Genomic DNA, 23,060 nt, shown 5'->3' with positions numbered 1-23,060 from the left:
TCTGAAGCAGTCTGAGATCCCGGTTCCTCATCTGTAAAATGGCAGCATTCAAGGAGTCACTCAGAGAACTGAAGAGAGAATGCAGGGCAAAGGTCTAGCCCAGGGCATGGCAATTATTAGGGAGACCCCCCTTTGCCCACTCCCATCTGGGTCCCTTGTCATTATGCTTGCTTTTAGGGAACAAATAGAGGGGGCTGGAAAACCCTGGGCAGTCTCCTCCTCTGTGAAATGAATGCCTTGGACTAGGATCTCTGAGGTTCTCTCCCGGACCAGGAGAAGATGTTTCCAGGTCTCTCCCTGGGCCCGGGTGTCCATCCCCATGTTCCCACCTCACACCGTGGCTCCAACGCTGCGTCCTGATCTGGGACCTCACGCTGTCCCTTGCTTCTTGTCTTCCTCCTGCCCCTGCAGGTCTTCGATGACTTCATCTTTGTCTTCTTTGCCATGGAGATGGTGCTCAAGATGGTGGCCCTGGGCATTTTTGGCAAGAAGTGCTACCTTGGGGACACATGGAACCGACTGGATTTCTTCATTGTCATGGCAGGGTAGGTAGATCATATCAGACAGGTCCTAGCCCCTGATGCATGCCAGACATCATGTAAATAATCTCTGGGGCTTCTGGGTAATAATGAAGAAGCTGTGTGTTATTGTCTGGATTCTTCCTGGGCCTCTCTGATGGAAGGAATGATGTCCCTTCCCTGAATGGCCTGGACAAACAGACATTCCTTCCCCCTCATTCTGGTGAACTGTGTGTCTTCCTGCGCTGTCAACTGATACTGGATCTGTTTTACACTAACTAACTGTGACCTTAAGAAAGCTACTTAACCTCTCTAAACCTCAGTGTCCTCATCTGTGAAATGGGGATAATGTATAACGAAGGCCAGCTCCATTAAAGTGAGCACCCAACAAATGTGAGCTATTATTATTATCATCCTAGATCACTTAGCAAGTTAGAGATCCAGCACAGACTCTACTGTCTGACTCCAAACTGTGGTTATTTCTGCCAAGATGTTAGCTATAGTCAGAAAGAGGTCAGGGGACAACTTAAACTGTTTGGAGCATCTTGGATTCTGCTCTGTGCCTTGTCCTTCCTTTCCTGGGTTAAGCCAGGCTGGTGGCCCATCCACACATTCATTCCACAGTCAGCAGTTGACTGAGCTCCTACTAAGTGTCAGCACTGTCTTCAATGCAGGGCAGGAAGGATGGCAAATCTAGACATAAACTTTATCCTTCCCAAGTACCATCTGGAGAGAGGCATTCAGCAGCTACATGGGTGAGCATGCCACATGCTGAGACCAGGGCCCTGGGAAAGAGTTATGATTCTCTGACAGCATCTTTGGGCCAGGCTGGGGGCTTGGGGATTTGACGACTTGCCTGAGGAGGTGACGCACACACAACAGCTGGAAGATAGACAGGTGTTAACCATGCCCAGTAATGGTCAATATGGCAGAAGTGAAAAGCAGGGACAAAAAGGCTAGAGACCCACGAGTGTGTGTGTGAGTGTGTACACGTGTCAGTGACCTTGAGAGCATGTGCATTTATTTGCATACATGTGTGTGCCAAGATATGTGTGTGATGCCCTTGAGAAGTTGCAGGGAGGGTGGCCAGGCACGTGGCTGAGATGGGAAGTCAGTATCACCATGTACACACTGAATTCTGCGGATGTGTCCTGAAGGGCCGTGGGTTGCTCACTGGTGTTCTTTAGAATGTGACAGTACCCTGTCCTCAGCGCTGTATTCAGTTCCACAGCCACATTATCAGTGACGATGTAGACCAAATTAGAAGTTAAACTGGGTCCCTACGTGGGAGCTGTGTCACCCTCTTTGTCAGATTCTTCCTTCTCATTCTCATCTTGGTTTGGCTGGAGGACATCCTTAAGTAGTTTTGTTTTTTAGAGAGTTCATTTGGGTTTTCCCATCACATGTTAAGGAAAAATCCGAACGAACTTTTTGACCAACTCAATAAAAAGAAAAGGTGTTTGGATAGTGTCGTTTTTCAGTCTTGCCTGTCCACGCATATATCCCTTTGACCTTGGTGGGTGAAGGGCAGTTTTTGTCTGCACTGCACTGGACTCGAAGTTTTTCTCCCTCAGAGCCCTGTGTGTGGTACTGTCCAAATCGACACCATATATTGCAGCCGAGGCCACTATAGATCTGGTTCTTCTTTGTTGGGAGAAACCTGCTTTTTCTTTGCTAGAAGCTTGAAAGTTTTCTCCTTACCTTCAGAATTCAGACATTTCACAAGGGCAGGTGTTAAGTGAAGGATCGCTTCTGGTGGGGCCTTTTGGAATTCAAGACTTGTGCATCCTTCAGGTCAGAAAAAAATTATTCCGTATCTTGTTTGGTGACTGGCCATTCTTCTCTGCTCTCTCCTAGAATTCCCAGTAAGTGGTTATTTCCATCATCTCTCTATTCTCTGCATGTTTCGTTCACCTCTCTTACAGATTTCATCTGTACTAAGAATTCCTTGACTTGGCCTTCTGAATCACTAACAATGTCCTTTTCTCAATTTACTGCCCCTAATGGAAGTGCTCATCTCCTCTGTGTCTTTTTAATTCTCAGGATCGCTTGTTGCTCTTGAATTTCTTATTTTTCAGAGCAGCTTGTTTTTATGGATGCAATATTCACTCACATCTCTTCGTATATACAAATTAGGCTTTACTGATCCTGAAGTCAAAGTATAATTTCCAGAAAGTTAAAAAAAATTACCCTCACACAAATCTTAGAAGGAACATGTATATTACAGATTTATTCGACTCATTAATGAGGAATCAGCAGGATGGTAATCGTCAGAACCAGAAAAACAGGCAATGGAAAAAAAAAACCTGGGGATATGAGGTGCTTAGAATCAAAGCTGGTTAATGGCCTTATAGGGTCATAAAACCGTAATCTTTGGGGTTATCTTTTTATATTGGGCAGAAACCACTTACAAATACCTCCAAGTTCACATGTAATTTCATAGCAGCCAGACCTTTAATTAACAGTAAAGAGTGAATCAGACCAAGGTGTGTTCCCCCAGATAATGAAATAATCTTTAGATGGGTCTGTTAAATAATGCTCCAAATGATATCACGAGAAATGCTGCCCTTCCTTTGCCGAAGTTCCAAATTTTAGGATGATTTTTCGTAACTCCTGTTTCAGGGAAGTCATTTGTTTTGCTGGCTCCGCTGACTGCCTCCTATGAGTGCCCCCGCTCTGCCCTTTTGCCTTGAAGAGTCTCCTCTATTGCTTAGCGGTTCCCCTCTGTCTGCTCATATTTATAAAAAAAGACAATAAAGATCTAAACTGAGTGGTCTAAGGACCTGGGCTGGCTTCAGCATTGTGGCGAGGTCTCCGTTTGACATCTTCTCTTGGTCTTTGGGGTGGAGACGGGGCGGGGATGGGGTCCACAGGCCAGCAGCCTCCTGGGGGGTCAGGGAGGGCTGGGTACATGTGCAGCCCCATAGGGCCCCATACTTGGGTTAATGCTCTGCTTTCATCAGTTTGAAATTCTTTTTTCTTTTTCTAGTGGTTGCTGGTGTTCCACAATGGAATTCTTTCTTTGAAAATTTTTTTATTGGAGGATAGTTGCTTTACAGTGTTGTGTGGGTTTCTGCTGTATCAGCAAAGTGAATCAGCCATATGTGTACATATATTCTCTCTCTTTTGGATTTTCTTCCCATTCAGGTCGCCACAGAGCACTGAGTGGAGTTCTCTGTGCTACACAGGAGGTTCTCGTTAGTTACCTGTTTTAGACGTGGAAGCCCCATTTTATATGTAGCAACATATCTCTGTCAACCCCCATCTCCCGATTCTCCCCCGCACCCCTTCCCCACCTGGGTGTCTGTGCATTTCTTCTTTACGTCTGTGTCTCTATTTCTGCTTTGCAAACAGTTTCATCTATGCCTTTTTTCTAGATTCCGTATATGTGTGTTAACACGTAATATTTGCAATTCTCTTCATAAAAAGATTTCACTGTATATTATTTTTTCTTACTTTTGGCCGCGCTGAGTCTGTTGCTGTGTGCCTGCTTTCTCTAGTTTGGGCCAGCAGGGGCTCCGGTTGTAGTGCGTGGGGTTCTCATTGCGGTGGCTTCTCTCATTTCGGAGCATAGCTGTAGATGCCTGGGCTTCGGTATTTGCAGCACATGGGCTCAGCAGTTGTGATCTTCCTGAACCAGAGATCCAACCTGCGTCTCCTGCATTGGCAGGCAGACTCTTAACCACTGTATCACCAGAGAAGTTCTGAAATTCTTAATACATTTTGAACAGGGGCCCTACGTTTTCACTTAGCCCTGGGTCCTGGGAGTAATGTAGCCAGTCTTGGCTTGGCAGTGGGCTCAACAGAGACATTTTTGTGAGTCATGAACAGCCCCATGTGGGATGCTGGGAACTCTGGGTCCTTCCTGTCCTTTGTGCCTAGGGATGGTGTGGGTGCAGAAGGCAGGATGGGGAGCCCTAAGCCTGGGCTTCAGAGCCCAGCTCCCCTCACCCAGTCCCACCCAAGCCTGCAGCTATAAATGTCCTGTTTCTTGAGCAACAGGCTTGCCATCCTGAGGACGTTTTCTTCCTTCCTGCTCCTCCTTATCCCCAAATTACTGGCTCCCTTTTCAAGTGACAGAGGAGACAGAACCCCCACACTGGAAGGTGCCTGCAGAGGTCAGAGCCTTCACCTCCGTATCCAGTCAGCCCTGCTTGCGTGCTGCCACTAGGGGCAACTCACAAGGCAGCCAGTTGCAAACTGGGACAGCTTTTGTTGTCCAGTCCCTAAGTTGTGTCCAACTCTTTGCGACCCCATGGACTGCAGCACGCCAGGCTTCCCTGTCCTTCACTGTCTCCTGGAGTTTGCTCAAACTCATGTCCAGCCTAATGTGCTGGAAAGTTCTTTCAAGGAGTTTGAAATTTGTCTTCCTGTAGCTCCCGCCCGATGGTAGATCTTGACACTTACTCATTGACAAAGTCAGCATTTATTGAGCACCTGCTGCACCCCAGGTGCTACGCAGGGAGCACATGAAAGGAACAAGACAGATGCTGCTGTGATTTCATAAAGCCCACGATCTAGGAAACAATATAAAACAGATAATAAAGTTCTAGATAAATTCTACTTGGGACCAAAGCCGTTGCAGCAAAGTGTAGAGGGCCACGAGGGCATGGACTGGGTTTGTATACAGCTTCCTGAGGAAGAGAGGCCTGGGGGTAAGAGTTGACCAGCAGGGGTTCGGGGAGGGTGTCATCAGTAGAGGGGACGGCTCGCAGGGGGCCTGGAGGGGCTGTTTGAGGAAGAGGAGGCTGTCAGAGCCCAGGGACCCGTGGGATGGGTGGGTGGGTGCTGAGAGATGAGGCAGAGAGGGGGCAGGGCCCTGACCGTCCAGAGGCGTTAGTGGCTCAGTCGTGTCCGACTCTTTGCAACCCCGTGAACTGTAGCCCACTAGGTTCTTCCATCCATGGAACTCTCCAGGCAAGAATACCGGAGTGGATTGCCGTTGCGGCAGGGGTGTCCCCAAAAGACTCGTGACAGCCTTCACACATTCGAAAGCGGCTCATTTCTTCCCCGAGTCTCCCCTTCCCCACACAGAATGTTTCCAGCCTCTCCCACTGTTTGTCAAAGGAGGGGAGGTGGCCTCCCCTGCCGGACCTACTTTAGGCGGTCTTGGTCCCTGGCCGGGGGGAAGGACCCCGGCTTCCCACTGATGACTTGTGGGAGAGAAAAGGGATTGCCCTCTCCTGGGACCGGCTGGCAGTGTGGCCTGCGGAGGGGCTGCGCTCTCTGCCACCCCTAGGTTGTGTGCAGTCTCCAAGCCAGGCCTCTTCTCCCCTGGAACTGAACACAGGTGATTTTTTAAAAAACACACAAATACCCACCTTTGCATTTATTGTTATTAATTTCATCTTACAGTGATCTCTTGGAGTCTTGTTTCCGTCACTCATTACATTTTCTTCCTGTGCTTGATCAGCCCGGGACAGTGAGGCCCTGGGCACCTCACTAGAGGCTCTTCCAGTGTGGACAAAGCCCCACTCATCAGTGGGCAATAGTGGAACCTACCTCATTGTGTTACTTAAGCTATGCTTCTCTGCCTTAGTCCATTAGGAGGTCATGAAATATTCAATGACATTCTCATTGAACTTGAGATTTTCTTTATCTATACATCTCCCTTGCTGCATCATACTGGTAATACTGCCACCTCCCTGAACCAAAAAAATAAAACCACATGAACTGGCCGTTGACAGCTGTGGAGAGGGGTCTGGGTTCCTCTGTTAAAGTCTTTCCCAAGAATTCTGATGACTGGTGTCTGGGAGGAGGGGTGGGTATGGTGAGCCAGGGCTGTAGGGCTGGGCTGGTAGGGACCTTTCTAGAATGAGTCTGAGCCAGTGCCTTTGCCAAGGTCATGGCTGGTGTGGGCCCCGCCTTGGAGGAGCTCAGGGAACAGGAGTGGCCTTGAGTCTGATGTCCCTTAAAAGCTTTTGACTATGATGGTATCCTGGAGAAGGCCTTGGCGTGGAAAGTGAAGCTGCTGAAGGATAAGCATGAGCCGATCAGGAATGGGCTCTTAAACATATGTGCAACCTTGTACCCCTTCTCTCTGCTCCTTGAAATTAAGAGAGCCACAGGGTTACTGGGGCACAGGTTAAACTACAGATTCTGGGGCCTCATCCAGGGGATCCTGACCCAGCAGGTACAGAGGGCCTAGGCATCTGCATTTTATGCAAATGCCCAGGTGGGTCTGGGTTCTTTTGACCCTCAGAGAGCCCCTCATCAGGAGTCCTTCGAGTGGTGAGCATGATTCCCGGTTCTGGGAACCACAGGAAGGAGAAGAGGCCTGGGGAGGGCTCTGTCTCTGATCTGTGCCCAGGATCTGAATTAATTCTCAAGATAAGCAGATGTGCTCTGTCAATGAAACAGTGGGGACTCGTAAAAATTTCTGTCATCGTTAATAATATTAACACGAATAGCGCTAACATCAGGAACTCTGCACCTTGGCCAGGGAGGAAGAAGGAGGGGCTGGGCCAGGATCTATCGTGCCCTGGAAACAGCTTCTCCCCAGAGTGCGTGGGGAGCAGCTTCTCCAACCCGACTCTTACAAGCTCTCGGGCAACAAAATGTCAATAAGAATTGTTCCTTATCCCTGAACTAGAGCTTTCTAAAGAGATCAGGTAGGCTTGTCCCCTCTGTGGTTGCTTGCTGAGAGTTCCTATTGTCCAAAGTGGCCCATCAGTGGGACTTTAAAAAGCAAAAGGAATTGAATCCTCTTAGGCATTATCCAGGTGAAAAAAAAATAAGAGCATCTACTGTTTGCGGAGTACTCACTGTAGGCCTGATGCTGTGCATTATCTGGCCTAATCTTCAAACTAGCACTGTGAGGGAGGCCCTGTGGTCAGTTCCATTTCACAGATGAGCACAGCAACAGGGAGTGACCTGCCCGAGGTCACGACAGACCTGGTAAGGGGCAGAGCCAGGAGTTGCATCCAGGCAGCTTGGCTCCATGGGCTGGCATTGAATCCTGGTTCTCTGTAACTTGCTGGGTGTATCTGTCAGGGATGCATTGGACTGCAAGTTCACAGGACATCTGACCACAGCGCAAATGCTGGGATGTTTTTCCCGACATAACATGACGTTCTGAGGTCAGCGGTTACCAGTGATGGCTCTGTGATGTGGGGACTGACGTCCTTGTGATTTTCCAGATCTTCTTTTCATGGGCACAAGGTGGCTGTTGAAGCTGTGGGCGTCATGTCTGCATTGAAGGCAGAAAGGGTGGAGGGAGACAGGACTATGCCAGCTGTGCGTATCTACTTGGATCTGGAAAACAACATTTTCTTTTCTAGATCCTTCCCCATCCCAGCACACTTGGCCAGAACTGGGTCTCATGGCTGTGCTTAGCTGCAAGGGAAGCTAGGAGAATAGAAAACATAATTGAATTTGGGTAAATCAATCAAGAATTGTTCCCTGGGGCTAGGCAAGATTGGAAGGAGAGAGAGTGCACTTTGGGTGGGCAACTCTCAGAGTCTGCCACCCTCTTCTCCTACAGTCTGTGTTTCTTCATTTGCTCTTGGCCAAAGCTGTGGCCCTACTATGTCTCCAAGCCCTAATTGGAGCCTCAGGAGCCCTGCCTGGGCTGTCTGGGGATGTACGTGATCTGCTGAGAAATCTAAAGTCAATTACCGACCCATGTAATCTCCGCAGAGGCTGGTGCCCACTAGCAGACTTGCTGTGGTTACTGGTGTGAGAGGGTCACCCCTGGGCTGTTTCCAGAAGCCTTTGCTGCCTGCCCACCTCCTGCACGGCTCTATGTGCATGATCTCTGGTCAAGGAAGCACGGCACATGTCCGCAGGCCTAGGTAGAATCCTCTTCGTTCTATGAGTTTAGACCCTGACTTATCCTGGGCTCTATAGGTCTGTCTACTCCAGGACCTGCGTGCCCCAGGGCAAGGGCAAGGCCAAGGCCGAGCCTGCGTCCTGGAGCCCCTGGGACTTGGCTCCAGGGCCAGCACAGAGGGGAAGCTCCATATTTGTTCTGTTTCTTTGTGTCCCTGCGGAGCTGGGGCATCTGGGGCCATTTTCTTTTAGCTGAATTGGCCCTTGGGTGGGTGTGGACCTGGGAAGATTCCAGGGAAAGTCCTGGTGTGGATGATTCTTCATTTGCATATAGAATAAAGTGGGTGGGAGAGACAGCATGATGATCACCACTCCGACCCGTTTCCATGGAAACAGGATGCTAGATGACATGGAGGACTGGGTAGGGGGTAAATCACCAGAGATTCTCAGGCTACAGGTTGACAAGCCAGACACCAGTCAGTCATAAATCAGTCAGGATTCTCTCAGTTTATACGAACAGGAAGCCTCTGAACCTTTTTTAAAGAAGCTTACTATTCCTTTTCCTGAAAGTCGAGGGGTCTCTGACTTTAGGACCCGCTCAATCCAGAATCCTGAAAGATGTCACCAGGCGGTGTGTCCTCCCATCCTACAGCTCTTCTCAGTCCTCTGACCAAGGACTTCCATCCATGGCAGCTTTCCTCTGGTTTGGAGCGGGATGGGCAGAAGAAGAGCACAACTCCTCCCTCCAGTTCAACAGAAAGACACCTCTGCTTCCTTAGCCACTCTAAGCAGAGTGGGAGAGAGCCTCGTTGGCTTGGATTGGCTGGAAAGGGTCATGTGCTCATCCCTGAGCCAATCAGTTCAGTTCAGTTCAGTCGCTCAGTCGTGTCCGACTCTTTGCGACCCTATGAATCGCAGCACGCCAGGCCTCCCTGTCCATCACCAACTCCCGGAGTTCACCCGAAGTCACGTCCATCGAGTCAGTGATGCCATCCAGCCATCTCATCCTCTGTCGTCCCCTTCTCCTCCTGCCCCCAATCCCTCCCAGCATCAGAGTCTTTTCCAATGAGTCAACTCTTTGCATGAGGTGGCCAAAGTATTGGAGTTTCAGCTTTAGCATTATTCCTTCCAATGAATACCCAGGACTGATATCCTTTAGAATGGACTGGTTGGAGCTCCTTGCAGTCCAAGGGACTCTCAAGAGTCTTCTCCAACACCACAGTTCAAAAGCATCAATTCTTTGGCATTCAGCTTTCTTCATAGTCCAACTCTCACATCCATACATGACCACTGGAAAAACCATAGCCTTGACTAGATGGACCTTTGTTGGCAAAGTAATGTCTCTGCTTTTCAGCCAATCACTGTAGCCTAAATGAGGCAGCACTCTGATTGGCCAGACCTAGGGCAAGGTCTATGTCCTGGGCCAGGTGTGAGGTTGACCTCTCTCATACCACATGGTCAGAGAGTGGGGAGGGTGCATTTGGCAAATCCCAGAACTGTTACCCTACAAGCAGAGAAGGAAGCTCCAGGTAGGCACAAATCAGTGATGATGCCTAGGTGGGTTGCCAGAACTCAGGTTTCCTGACTGAGTTGTGCTTTCTTACTCCCCCACTGTCCTGAGAACTTGAGGTTGTTAACCTCATTTCCCAACTGGGGAAATGGAAGCTCAGAGAGATCAGCAGCCTGTCTCAGGTCACACAGCCTGTAGGGACTGTGTGATGTGTTCAGGTTCTGGGGACAACTACATGCTGACTCACAACATGAAGGGTTTTACCCTTTCAGAGGCCAAAAGATCCCAGTCGCTCTGCCCTGGAGGACTTGGACGACCTCACCAGCTCTCAGAAGGATGTGGGATGAGTCCCGGAAGAGGGATTTTTTTTTCTCTGAGGCTGTGGTGGAGCCAAAAGAATCCCTATCTGGTTTCCAGCAGCTGTGCCCACCGGCCGTGGTGCCAAGACTACTCTGGAGTAAGGGAGCTGAATGTTGTGGGAGGCAGTCAGGAGGTATATTTGGGATGTATACTAAAAAATGATAACACTGTTTGCCTGAAGTTCAGACTTAACTGGGCATCCTCTATCTACTTGGCAACTCTACCCAGAGATAAAGCCAGTGAGTGTTGTCCCCTGCATAGAGCCTTGTGGAGAGATGGTCCAGGGTCTCCTGCTGCCGAGGTCCCCAAATTTCTTTTGTGGCCCCCAGTTCCTCCTTTACTCTGAACTTGACCTGACTTGGCTTCAGCCCATCAGTTTGTCAGGTAGGCTTAAGAAACCCAGTTCTTGGACTTCCCTGATGGCACAGTGGATACAAATCCACCAGCCAGTGCAGGGGTCATGGGTTCGATCCCTGGTCTGGAAAGATTCCATATGCCGTGGAGCAACTAAGCCTATGCATCACAACTTCTGAGCCTGCACTCTAGAGCCCTTGCTCTGTAACGAGAGAAGCCACCACAGTGAGAAGCCCGCGTACCCCAATGAAGAGTAGCCCTACTCGCAACTAGAGAAAGCCTACATGTAGCAATGAAGACCCAGTGCAATCCCCTCCCCCCAAAAAAGAAAGAAACTTTATTCTGGTCTCATAAGAATTGTGTGATGGTATCTGGGCAATAACAACCCACCAATCATAAAACACTGGCCAGAGTCAAGGGTTAACATTATCAGTCCCTAATTTTCTCTTTCCATGATTTCCTCTCTCCCGCCTGCCCTCCCTCCACTGAACACCTACTATGTGCTGGGTGCTGAGACAGTAGCATAAGCTGGTGGTCTAGTTACCACCCGACACAAGCCTGAGTCATCATAGAGCTGCCTCCTGACAGATGAGTTGCCATTTCCAGCATCTCAGCTTCCTTTCCATTAGCTACATCTTACATTACATTTTAAGAAAGCCCCTGTGAGTCCCTTGTAAAGACTGAGGAAACACCCTATTTTTATCAGTAACACTCAGAAATCATCTCCTGGGAGGGGTATTTCCTGGAAAGATGTTAAGTCTCAGTCATTTTATGTTGCTTCTTGTCGGCTCCTAGTTTTTTTCTTTTTTTCTGGTCTTGTCCCTCAAGTTATTTGTTTGACAAGCTGGCAGGGGGAGCTGCCTCCAAGCCAGGTGCTGGATGAGGGGCTAGGGACCTAACTAGGGCTCTGAGCCATGACCTGAGGAACAGGGACACGACAGCACCCCTTCGAGCCAGAGATGCCCTGGGGTGGGATCTGAAAGCTGGGAAGGGCGTCCCAGGGAGAGAGGCTGACAGATGCTGAGGCATGTCTGCTGGTGTATTCTGGGAAACTGAGATGTTCGGGTGTTCCTGGCTGCTGCTGCTGCTGCTGCTAAGTCGCTTCAGTCGTGTCCGACTCCGTGCGACCCCATAGATGGCAGCCCATCAGGCTCCCCCGTCCCTGGGATTCTCCAGGCAAGAACAGGAGTGGGTTGCCATTTCCTTCTCCAATGCATGAAAGTGAAAAGTGAAAGTGAAGTCGCTCAGTTGTGTCCGGCTCTGTGCGACCCCATAGACGGCAGCCCATCAGGCTCCTCCATCCATGGGATTTTCCAGGCAAGACTACTAGAGTTGGGTGCCATTGCCTTCTCCGGGGTGTTCCTGGACTGCAGGGCAAATGGTGGGCAGTGATGGAGTCTTGGTCGGGGAGCCTCCAGAGGCCCTTATCGCCTGGGCTCCCCCCGGGAGGAAGTGGGATCCAGGGAGGGTTTAAGCAGGTAGCATGTGATTTGTGGGCCAGTGTGCCCCGAGGCAGCAAATAAGGCTGTGATGTAATAATGGCTGGCTTTCATGTGCCAAACCCTGCCCTAGGTGCTGAATCCACATGTGAACGCATTTCCTCAACCCCGTGAGGTCAATTCAGTGACTTGCCCAAGGTCACCCGGTGCAAACCCCAAGCTGGGATTGGAACCCAGGCTCTGTGCTCTAAACATCGGGTAACATAGCCTCCATCGTTGCTGGCCCTGTTCCAAATGCTGCCGGTCCGATTTACTGGCTGGCTGTGGCAGTTGCTCTGCCTGACCTGATGATTGATGAAGTGTGGGGGGCAGGTCATGCAGAGCTCCTGGGCCCCCCACTGCTCAGTTGGGTTCTGTCTGTGCCTCAGCTTCTGGGGTGGGTGCCCTACTCCCTCCAGGGGAAGGGGCGTAAAGTGCCTGGCACACGGCAAGTGCTCCGGAAAGCCCTCTGAAGCAACAGGACCCTGCAAGTTGCCAGGGAGAGAAACCAGTTCACATGACACCTAGGCCCCAAAGGGAAGGGGCTGGCTCGTGTGCCTGGGCAGAACAGAGCACAGATCCACGGTTCGGGTGCAGCTGGGGAGGAGTGCTCCAGCCATATGGTCAGGATCCTGCCTTGTCCTGGTTCTGGCCTCCGCCTTCCTCTGTGTTGGCAGAGCTTTCCGGCCACCACGGAGGCAAGATGGCCATTAGCGCCTCCGGGTTTCCTGGTGGTGGCTTAGCCAGGTAGAGCATCTCTCCTCTGCAGTCCCGGCTCAAGGGCCAGCAGCTCCTCACGGCCCATCCTGAAGTAGTCATGGTGGCTGGTGGTGGTCGTGGGGGCTGGTGTCTGGCGGTAGACCAGGCCTGGGTCTCTGCGCTTCTCCTGGGAACCAGGGGAACAGTACAAGGGGGTGGCTTCTTAGCAGGAATACGTGGGGAGGGCCCTAAGAGCAGGTGTCCAACCTGCCTGCCCACTCTGGCATGGCCCACACTTCAGCACGGCCACACCCGAGCCCCTCTTCCCAGACGACACCCCATCCGGGAGCTGGGTGCAGTCACCCTCCTCCAGGGGTGATGTCAGGACGAATGTGCTCGCTTTAAAGCAAAATTACTTACCTAATTAGGCGCTTGGGAGCTGGCAGGAGGTAGTGGGGTGGGGGTTGTTGGTTTTTGTTTTTTTTTTAGACTTTTAGCACTGAAGCTGCGCAATAAAGTAACTGTGTAATTAGGGATTAATTTCTCACTCCCTCAAGTAATGTCTTACTTGGGGCCTGAGGGAAGTCAGCCGGATGGTTATTCACCCACAGAGCAGCTCTCTTCCCCTTCTCTTTTGTCGGCTGGGGGGAGAATGCTCCTTCAGCTCTCCCGAAGCGGGAGGTGGCTTCTTCCGTCCCAGGTGTTCTTCATGCTGCATAGATTCCCGAGTCAGTGCTGTGCCAGCTCTGTGTGGTGGGGCTGGAGCAGGCTGTGTCTGAGAGACGCCCGGCCAGCATCCAGCCGGTCGTCCAAGGATAACACCTCGGCCCCACCCCCGGCTGGTCCAGGTCTGATGCACACAGCCTGTTAGGGTCCCCACTGGGATTGCACCCCGTTTGTGTTTGCAGGGTAACCTGCTCACGAACAGCCCCTTGCTGGTTTTTCCCTCTCTGCCCCTTCTCTGGGCCTCCTGGGATCACCTCCCAAATAAACTGAGTCTCCTGAGTCCTTGGCTGAGGCAGTGTTGGGGGATCCCAAGCCAGACTGGAGTTGTGAACAGAGTGTGGGAGGAACCAGAGCCCAGAGGGGTGAGGGCAGCCCGAGGTGCAGGGAGGGGAGAGCAGGACTTCTGGAGGAGGGGGTCTTGTAGGCGGAGAGTACGGAGGATGGGCTCCACTCAAAGGAAAGGGACAGGGAAGTGTGTTTGGTGAGCTCGGTGCTCCTGGTGCCCGAGATGTGTGGAGTTGGAGCAAGGGGTGGGGGAAGGGGGCTGAGGCCAGACTGCAGGACCATGAAGACCCTGCTCAGGGGCTTGGACTTTGTTCTGAGGGCAGTGGGGAGCCATTGAGGGTTTAAGCCAGGAGTGACACAGCTAGCTTTGCGTTTCAGGAGCTTTGGGCTCACCAAGGCTGCTGCAGCTGTCAGCAGAGAGGGACGGTGGCTGGGCAGGGGCAGGGTGCTGAGGCTGTCAGTGACTGTCCACGTTGGGCTGGTGGGTACAGTCACCATCAGGACGGTGTGGTTCCAGGGCAGAGACTCAGACCTGCAGTTCCTACCTCCCGGCCCCTCGCTTGGCGCCTGTCTCCCCATCCTGGTCCAATATGCAGCTTTCTATCCTCTTCCTCTCAGGGAACTGTGAGATCTGCTGGATTCCTCACCGTGTACCTGCTATTTACTCTTTACCTCTGAAAGCATTTACACCTGGTCTTACTCCCCTAGACAGGAGATGCGGCTGTGGCAGGACACCCTGATAGGTTCACAGAGAGTTAGGACCTGGGAGTAGTGTTCAGGCAGAGGAATTCCCAGGGCCAAGGTCGATCATGCTGCCATGAACTCAGTGACTCATCACATTTCCCCTTTTGACTCGACTGCCAGGAAGCTCAGAGCCAAGATCTTGGCACTAAGTTCTTCAAGAAATTTCTCTGGGGGAGTTTTTCCATGGGAACCCGGGGGCTTGCAACTGACGAATTCTCAGGGGGATTTTTGCAGTAGAGGATGAGGTCAGAGGTGAAGGGAAGGGGCAGAGCCACTGTGTTGGTCTGGGTCTGCCAGGCTGTGGCTGTGTAGTTCCCTTCAGAGATGGGACAAGAGTCAGATCAGCCTCCATGAGAGGGCTGGGGTCTAGGAGGTGTTCAGATCCTAGGGCTCACTGGCTCTGGGTTATGGTGAGCCTTGGTGACATCCAGTAATAACTTGCATTGCACTCAGGAGGCAGGGGCCAGCCCGGCTTGTTTTAGAGAAACACGTGAGGAGGGTGAACCCGATTTTTCACCATCGGTCCTGAGTACGCAGGGCATCTGTAGTTTCCCATTCCTGCCCTCCAGCCTGTCCTGGGTCAGGGCCACGGTGGATGCTCCTGACTTAATTAAGAAGCTTTAGTCCCAGACTGTGGACTGCAGGTTCTTTGCGAAGGGATCGACAGCACGGAGCCCGCTTGGCAGAGTGGGGTGGGGGAGTCAGGGACCAGGCACGACTGTCTTGTGGGCTCCCAGCGCGGAGCGAGCCCTGTGTGGCTTGTAAGTGTGGGTCTGCCCTGGTCCAGGGGAGCAAGGAGAGGGTTGAGGTGGGATCTGAGTGATGTAGAGGGCACTCAGGAGGTTAACTCAGGTGAATAATGAGAACACACGCAAGAGGCCCTCAAAATCCATTCTTTTCTCTGTCTACCCCTCTGCCTGTGAAGCAGCTATTTATTTTTATTGTGAGACGTGAACAAATCCTGGACTGGCACCTGCTGGAGCTCAGAGGTGTGCCCGAGGCTCCTGGAATGTAGTCCCTGGGTGGGTTCCGTCTGGCATGGCTGAGGAGCCCCCCACCTCCAGCACACGCAGCGAGGCACCAACCGAGCCGGTTGTCAGGATGGAATAGAACGAGGCAGAAGGGGGAGGGTCTGCATTAGTGGGGATGGGGGAAGGGGGAGGGGAGGGCTGGAGCTGGGCCTAGCTGCCTGCCCTGGGGTGGCTGTCCCCGGCCTGGTGTGTGTGTGTGTGTGTGTGTGCGTGCGCCAGTGTGAGAGCCTGTTTGTGTGCCCACGTGTGCCACCCCCACAGCGCCTCCATCACGCACATCTCCCAGGCTGCCTGGAGAGCTCTTTCTTCCAGATAGGAAAACAACAGTTTGGCTTGCCCACGCACGGAATTCTCATGCAGTCCCCCTCCCCCGGCGCCCCTTCTCACGTCACCTGCTGCCCCTGGGCACCTCGGCCCTCGGCCTCTCCGCCTGGCTGCTGCCCCCTGTCCCCCTGCTGCATCCCCTCCCGCCCCTCCTCTGGTCCCCCTGGTGGTCTCTGTCTCTAGTTCTTAGGTCTCTGTCACATTCCTTCATCTGAATTTGGGCTCTGGTAGGCGCGAGTGTGGATGAGGGCATGCAAGGAGTGCGTGTGTATGTGTGTGTGCACCAGAGGTTGTGTGCAGGGGTTTGACTCTGGGTTGTGTGTGAAAGAGAGAGAGAGACAAAGAGAGGGAGTGAAACCTGGGCCCCAGAAAGCTGGGGGATGGATGGAGGCATTTGAGGCAAGCAAGGCTTTCACTCAATTACTCTTCAAGCAGCGGGGGAAGTGGGGGGGGCGGGCAGCTTCACAACAGTTGGACAGGTTTGCATGGTGTGCAGGAAAAGCCTTCATTCCCGTTGATGGCGGAGACATGTGGAACTGGCAGCCTGGCCCGAGCCTCAGGCTTGAGTTGCTCAGGTCTGGTGATTGGGGCGCCTGGGGTGAGGCTGGGGTGGCAGGCCCCTGGGACCTGTCTTTCAGAGGTGGGGAGCAGGTAGCGACTGAGCAGGGAGGATCTGGTGGACGTGCTGGGAACTACAGGCCCCCCCTCCCCTGAGATCTGCCTGCTGCGGAGATCCAGGAAGGCCTCCTGGAGGAGGCAGACTGTCTCTGAGTTGCTGCTGGACTGGTGGACGGTGGGAGGGGTGGGTGGGCCTGTGGGGAGAGGCCCCAAGGATGAGAAGGAGGGCAACGGTGAGGGCTCCAGGGCCGTCTTTGCCTTTGAGTCTCTGCCCTGCCTCCATGTGAACTCCTGAGGGTAGGGGCCGGTCTGAGTCGTTCTTGGGGCCATAGCACTTGGACTGGCCTGGTTCATCATGGACCTGGGTGTGGAGAAACTGCTAAGTCTCCAGGGACTTCTGTACAAAACCCGATTAAGGCTTCAATAGAGGAGGGAGGTGTTCCAGGCGGAAGGGACAGTGCGGGGAAAGCCTGGAGTGGGACAGTGCAGTCAGCCCGAGAGGCTGGAGCCTGTGCACCTTGCAGGGGCTGGCCGATGGGTGTGCCCCAAAAGAGGGGATTATTCCTACAGGGCGAGTACCACCTGCCTGCCACACCCCTGAGCCATGGCCTGTGAAGCCTGGCCTCGCAGAGCCCAGGTGAAACTCAGAGACGGGAGAGGGGGCAGAACTGGGATGGCTCCTGGCTTGAGCTTCTAAAGAAAGGCAATGCCAAAGAATGCTCAAACTACCGCACAATTGCACTCATCTCACACGCTAGTAAAGTAATGCTTAAAATGCTCCAAGCCAAGCTTCAGCAATACGTGAACCGTGAACTTCCAGATGTTCAAGCTGGTTTTAGAAAAGGCAGAGGAACCAGAGATCAAATTGCCAACATCCACTGGATCATGGAAAAAGCAAAAGAGTTCCAGAAAAACATCTATTTCTGCTTTATTGACTATGCCAAAGCCTTTGACTGTGTGGTTACAATAAACTGGAAAATTCTGAAAAAGATTGGCATACCAGACCACCTGACCTGCTTCTTGAGAAACCTGTACGCAGGTCAGGAAGTAACAGTTAGAACTGGACATGGAACAACAGATTGGTTCCAAATAGGAAAAGGAGTACATCAAGGCTGTATATTGTATCCATGCTTATTTAACTTATATTCAGAGTACATCATGAGAAATGCTGGGCTGGAGGAAGCACAAGCTGGAATCAAGATTGCCAGGAGAAATATCAATAACCTTAGATATGCAGATGACACTACCCTTATGGCAAAAAGTGAAGAAGAACTAAAGAGGCTCTTGATGAAAGTGAAAGTGGAGAGTGAAAAAGTTGGCTTAAAGCTCAACATTCAGAAAACGAAGATCATGGCATCTGGTCCCATCACTTCATGGCAGATAGATGGGGAAACAGTGGAAACAGTGTCAGACTTTATTTTTCTGGGCTCCAAAATCACTGCAGATGGTGATTGCAGCCATGAAATTAAAAGATGCTTACTCCTTGGAAGGGAAGTTATGACCAACCTAGACAGCATATTCAAAAGCAGAGACATTACTTTGCCAACCAAGCTCTGTCTAGTCAAGGCTATGGTTTTTCCAGTGGTCATGTATGGATGTGAGTGAGTGAGTGAGTGAGTGAAGTCTCTCAGTCGTGTCCGACTCTTTGCGACCTCATAGACTATAGCCTACCAGGCTCCTCCGTCCATGGGATTTTCCAGGCAAGAGTACTGGAGTGGGTTGCCATTTCCTTCTCCAATGGATGTGAGAGTTGGACTATAAAGAAAGCTGAGCACCGAAGACTTGATGCTTTTGAACTGTGGTGTTGGAGAAGACTCTTGAGAGTCCCTTGGACTGCATGGAGATCCAACCAGTCCATCCTAAGGGAGATCAGTCCTTGGTGTTCATTGGAAGGACTGATGTTAAAGCTGTAACTCCAATACTTTGGCCACCTGATGCAAACAGCTGACTCATTGGAAAAGACCCTGATGCTGGGAAAGATTGAGGGCAGGAGGAGGAGGGGATGACACAGGATGAGATGGTTGGATGGCATCACCGACTCAATGGACATGGGTTTGGGTAGACTCCGGGAGTTGGTGATGGACAGGGAGGCCTGGCGTGCTGCAGTTCATGGGGTCACAAAGAGTCGGACATGACTGAGCGACTGAACTGAACTGAACTGAACTGAGTTTCTTAAACCCATTCGCTAGGTGACCTGGGACATGTGACATCACCTCTCCTACAGCCTTCAGATCAGATCAGTCGCTCAGTCGTGTCCGACTCTTTGCGACCCCATGAATCACAGCACGCCAGGCCTCCCTGTCCATCACCAACTCCCAGAGTTCACTCAGACTCACGTCCATTGAGTCAGTGATGCCATCCAGCCAACTCATCCTCTGTCGTCCCCTTCTCCTCTTGCCCCCAATCCCTCCCAGCATCAAAGTCTTTTCCAATGAGTCAACTCTTCAAATGAGGTGGCCAAAGTACTGGAGTTTCAGCTTTAGCATCATTCCTTCCAAAGAAATCCCAGGGCTGATCTCCTTCAGAATGGACTGGTTGGATCTCCTTGCAGTCCAAGGGACTCTCAAGTCTTCTCCAACACCACAGTTCAAAAGCATCAATTCTTCGGCACTCAGCCTTCATCACAGTCCAACTCTCACATCCATACATGACCACAGGAAAAACCATAGCCTTGACTAGATGAACCTTTGTTGGCAAAGTAATGTCTCTGCTTTTGAATACACTATCTACGTTGGTCATAACTTTCCTTCCAAGGAGTAAGCGTCTTTTAATTTCATGGCTGCAATCACCATCTGTAGTGATTTTGGAGCCCAGAAAAATAAAGTCTGACACTGTTTCCACTGTTTCCCATCTATTTCTCATGAAGTGATGGGACCGGATGCCATGATCTTCGTTTTCTGAATGTTGAGCTTTAAGCCAACTTTTTCACTCTCCACTTTCACTTTAATCAAGAGGCTTTTTAGTTCCTCTTCACTTTCTGCCATAAGGGTGGTGTCACCTGCATATCTGAGGTTATTGATATTTCTCCCGGCAATCTTGATTCCAGCTTGTGTTTCTTCCAGTCCAGCGTTTCTCATGATGTACTCTGCATATAAGTTAAATAAACAGGGTAACAATATACAGCCTTGACGAACTCCTTTTCCTATTTGGAACCAGTCTGTTGTTCCATGTCCAGTTCTAACTGTTGTTTCCTGACCTGCATACAGATTTCTCAAGAGGCAGATCAGGTGGTCTGGTATTCCATATCTTTCAGAATTTTCCACAGTTTATTGTGATCCACACAGTCAAATGCTTTGGCATAGTCAATAAAGCAGAAATAGATGTTTTTCTGGAACTCTTTTGCTTTTTCCATGATCCAGTGGATGTTGGCAATTTGGTTTCTGGTTCCTCTGCCTTTTCTAAAACCAGCTTGAACATCAGGAAGTTCATGGTTCACATATTGCTGAAGCCTGGCTTGGAGCATTTTGAGCATTACTTTACTAGCGTGTGAGATGAGTGGAATTGTGTGGTAGTTTGAGCATTCTTTGGCATGGCCTTTCTTTGGGATTGGAATGAAAACTGACCTTTTCCAGTCCTGTGGCCACTGCTGAGTTTTCCAAATTTGCTGGCATATTGAGTGCAGCACTTTCACAGCATCATCTTTCAGGATTTGGAATAGCTCAACTGGAATTCTGTCACCTCCACTAGCTTTGTTCATAGTGATGCTTTCTAAGGCCCACTTGACTTCACATTCCAGGATGTCTGGCTCTAGGTCAGTGATCACACCATCATGATTATCTGGGTCATGAAGATCTTTTTTGTACAGTTCTTCTGTGTATTCTTGCCATCTCTTCTTATGTATATTCTATATATTATGTATATAATGTATATATATCTTCTGTGTATTCTTGCCATCTCTTCTAACCCTAACCCTAACCCTACAGCCTTATCTCATCATAAATCCAGGCATCTAACCCTGGCTTGGGGGGCTCCTGGGGACTTGGGGAGATGGAGGGACTGGGGAGCTCCACCAGACGCTGCTGCTGCGGCTGCAGCTGTGATGGCCAGTCACTGTCTGAGCTTAGCTTGGGGCCTCTGGGCACCTCCATTCTCCCCCTAGGGAACAGGGTGACTGCTCCCTGTTTGGGGGGCTGCCCTAGAAACGAGGGCAGGAGCTGCCAGCGCATGGCTGGACAGGCTTTGGGGACCCAGGGCCTCTGCTCCTTATTCCCTCTGCCCCCGGCCACATCTACCAGGCACCTCTGGGCAGTCTACATGGTGGACGTCACCAGCCCTGCTTACAGAGGAGGAGATGGGCCCAAGGGGACAGCCCGAGGCCACAGGGCTGACTGTGGCTTAGCCGGGGATGCTGACCACTTTTCTTACCCCATCCAGGCAGGTGTGGGCGTGGCTGGTCTGGCCATGGCCCCGCCGTCCTTCGAGCTCCGGGTCTCACTCTCCTCCCCTCTCTTTGCAGGATGGTCGAGTACTCCCTGGACCTCCAGAACATCAACCTGTCAGCCATCCGTACCGTGCGCGTCCTGAGGCCCCTCAAAGCCATCAACCGTGTGCCCAGTGAGTTGGTGCCCCCGGCCCTGCCCCAGGCCCTGCCACTCATGCACTCAGCAAGACTGCCCAGCACCTCCCAGTGCCAGGCCTGTGCTGGGCACGGGACCCTTCCGTGACAGGACAGATGTGGGCCCTGTTGCCCGGGCCTCTTGGGCCATTACTCGGGCCTGAAGATGCGGGAGGGTGGTCCTGATGCCTCTGGGTCCCCAAGGCACTCGTATTGCAGCAAGTTTCTGGCTTGTTGGGGACAAGGGTCCTTGCGGGGGGCAGTCAAGGTGGCAGGTGTGTGAAAAGAAGCTGGTTGGTTGGAGGGAGGTGTCATGAAGCTTTCTACTGAGGAGGGGCTCCTGGACTCCCCACTTGTGCCAAGTGACCTGGAACTTGAGCTCCTGACCCCCCTCCTCATCCCCCATAGGTTCACCACCCCCCTACATGCAGGTCCATCCACCCACTTGGCTCCCCCGTCTGACCAGGTGCCCATCCGTCCACCCACCTAGTATTGAGAGAGGTTATCTAAGAACAACAATCCCTGACATCTGCCTAGACTCACACCGCTTTCAAAGCCTTTCATCTCTGTGATTTCTTTTGGGCCTTACCATCCCCCTGGGCGGGAGCGGGAGGTGGGCTGTGCTCATGAAAAACTGAGATGGAAAAAACCGAGACTTGGAGGAGACACGAGGTTACTTGCCCAGGAGGTCCCCTGACTCTTTTCCACTTGGTGTCAAGGATGGAATGGGGATTCGGGAAAGGAGTGAGGGGCCCTGCCCCAGGGAGCTTCTGTCCTGATGGAGAAGGACAGGAACTTCCAGGAGCATCCGCCCATCTCCTGTGTGTCAGGCTCTTGACATGCTGATGGCTGACTTAACCCCCTCGACAACCTATGTGAGGTTCAGGGAGGTTAAATGGCTTGCAGAAGGTCACACAGCAATTCAGGGGCAAGGCAGGGATCTGAGCAGAGTTCTGTCTGTCCCGAGCCCCGCTCTTCCTGGACTCCATCTGAACTCTAGTTCTGTTCCCTGCCTGAGCCTCCGTTTCTTCTTCTGCAGAAGGGGAAGGGGCTCCTGGCACCTCGTTCTCCTCCCCAGTTGGTACGGACCCCGCTCCACCCATTCCCAGCCTGCCCACCTGTCTGCAGCCGTCCGCCTGACTCTGGGCTCGTGTCGGTCAGCCAGGGCAGGCCTGGCGTTGCAGGGGAGGCTGTGCTTTGGGATGTTTGTGGAGCAGAGGGACTTGGGGAGGGGGCAGGCTGGCTCAGGCTGAATGATGTGCAGAGGGGGAAGGGCTGATGTCTCAGGATCACATGTACAAGGTCACCTCCCCACACATGAGCCTTGACATGATGGGGAACTCGGGGGCCCCTGAGAGCTGCTGTGAGGGTCCCCAGGGAGGACTTGAGAGGTAGGAATCCAGAGGTGGGCAGTGGGAACTCAAGGTGTCTGGGAGCGGAAGGAAGAGTTCATCTTTGTCCCCTCCTGGTCCTAGGGAGACTCCCTTGGGGCAGAGAAGGGGCATCCAGAGAAGCCATCCTGGCTGGCAGCCTTTCTGTCCTTCCCACTTGCCACCAAGCCTAGGAGTCTCCTTAAAGATCACCTCATTCTAAACCGTCTTTACCCCTTTTAACAAATGAGGCCAGTGAGGCCCAGAGAAGGTCATGGCCAGTCCAAGGTCACACAGCAGGTCAGTGGCAGGGACCAAACTGGAGCCCATTTCTAAGCAGCACGCTTCTCCCAGGGGTGCATGTTCCCCTTCCCAGGCCCCATCTCCTCCTGGGAGGCAGGCCACAGGCAGCCTTTGTTCCCGCAGTGCCCACAACTCTGTCTGGTGTGTAGCAGGGGCTCAGTAAATAGGTGTGAAGTGGACCCACTGGGCAGGTATATCGAGCAGCTGTCCTGTGCTGCCCATGCTTGGACCGAGGGTTGCCGGGCATGTGGAGGGCACAGGGGTGCAGGGAGGGGCACAACGTGGGGCACTGGGGGTCTGAGGTGGTGTCTGAGCTGAGACCCAGCGGAGCGTGGGGACTGAGCCGACAAGGGAGTGTTTTATAGATGCCTGGCAGCGGTGGGCAGGTGGATACAAGACTGCTCTGGCAGTGTGG

At 52.0% G+C, this 23,060-nt stretch overlaps 1 protein-coding gene across 1 annotated transcript in view; it reads left to right on the top strand.

Annotated features, from left to right (window-relative positions):
- CACNA1I (calcium voltage-gated channel subunit alpha1 I) overlaps positions 1–23,060 on the top strand; it is a 113,058-nt gene that overhangs the window by 19,886 nt on the left and 70,112 nt on the right. Inside the window, 2 exon segments of the mRNA XM_070370085.1 lie at positions 412–545; positions 20,874–20,971. Of these exon segments, the coding sequence (XP_070226186.1) occupies positions 412–545; positions 20,874–20,971 (232 nt within the window).

The sequence above is a fragment of the Bos mutus genome, chromosome 5 (assembly GCF_027580195.1).
Source record: "Bos mutus isolate GX-2022 chromosome 5, NWIPB_WYAK_1.1, whole genome shotgun sequence".
In the NCBI taxonomy this organism is placed as follows: domain Eukaryota; kingdom Metazoa; phylum Chordata; class Mammalia; order Artiodactyla; family Bovidae; genus Bos; species Bos mutus.
Note: the sequence above shows the minus strand (reverse complement) of the source record. Positions and strands in the feature narration are given on the sequence as shown.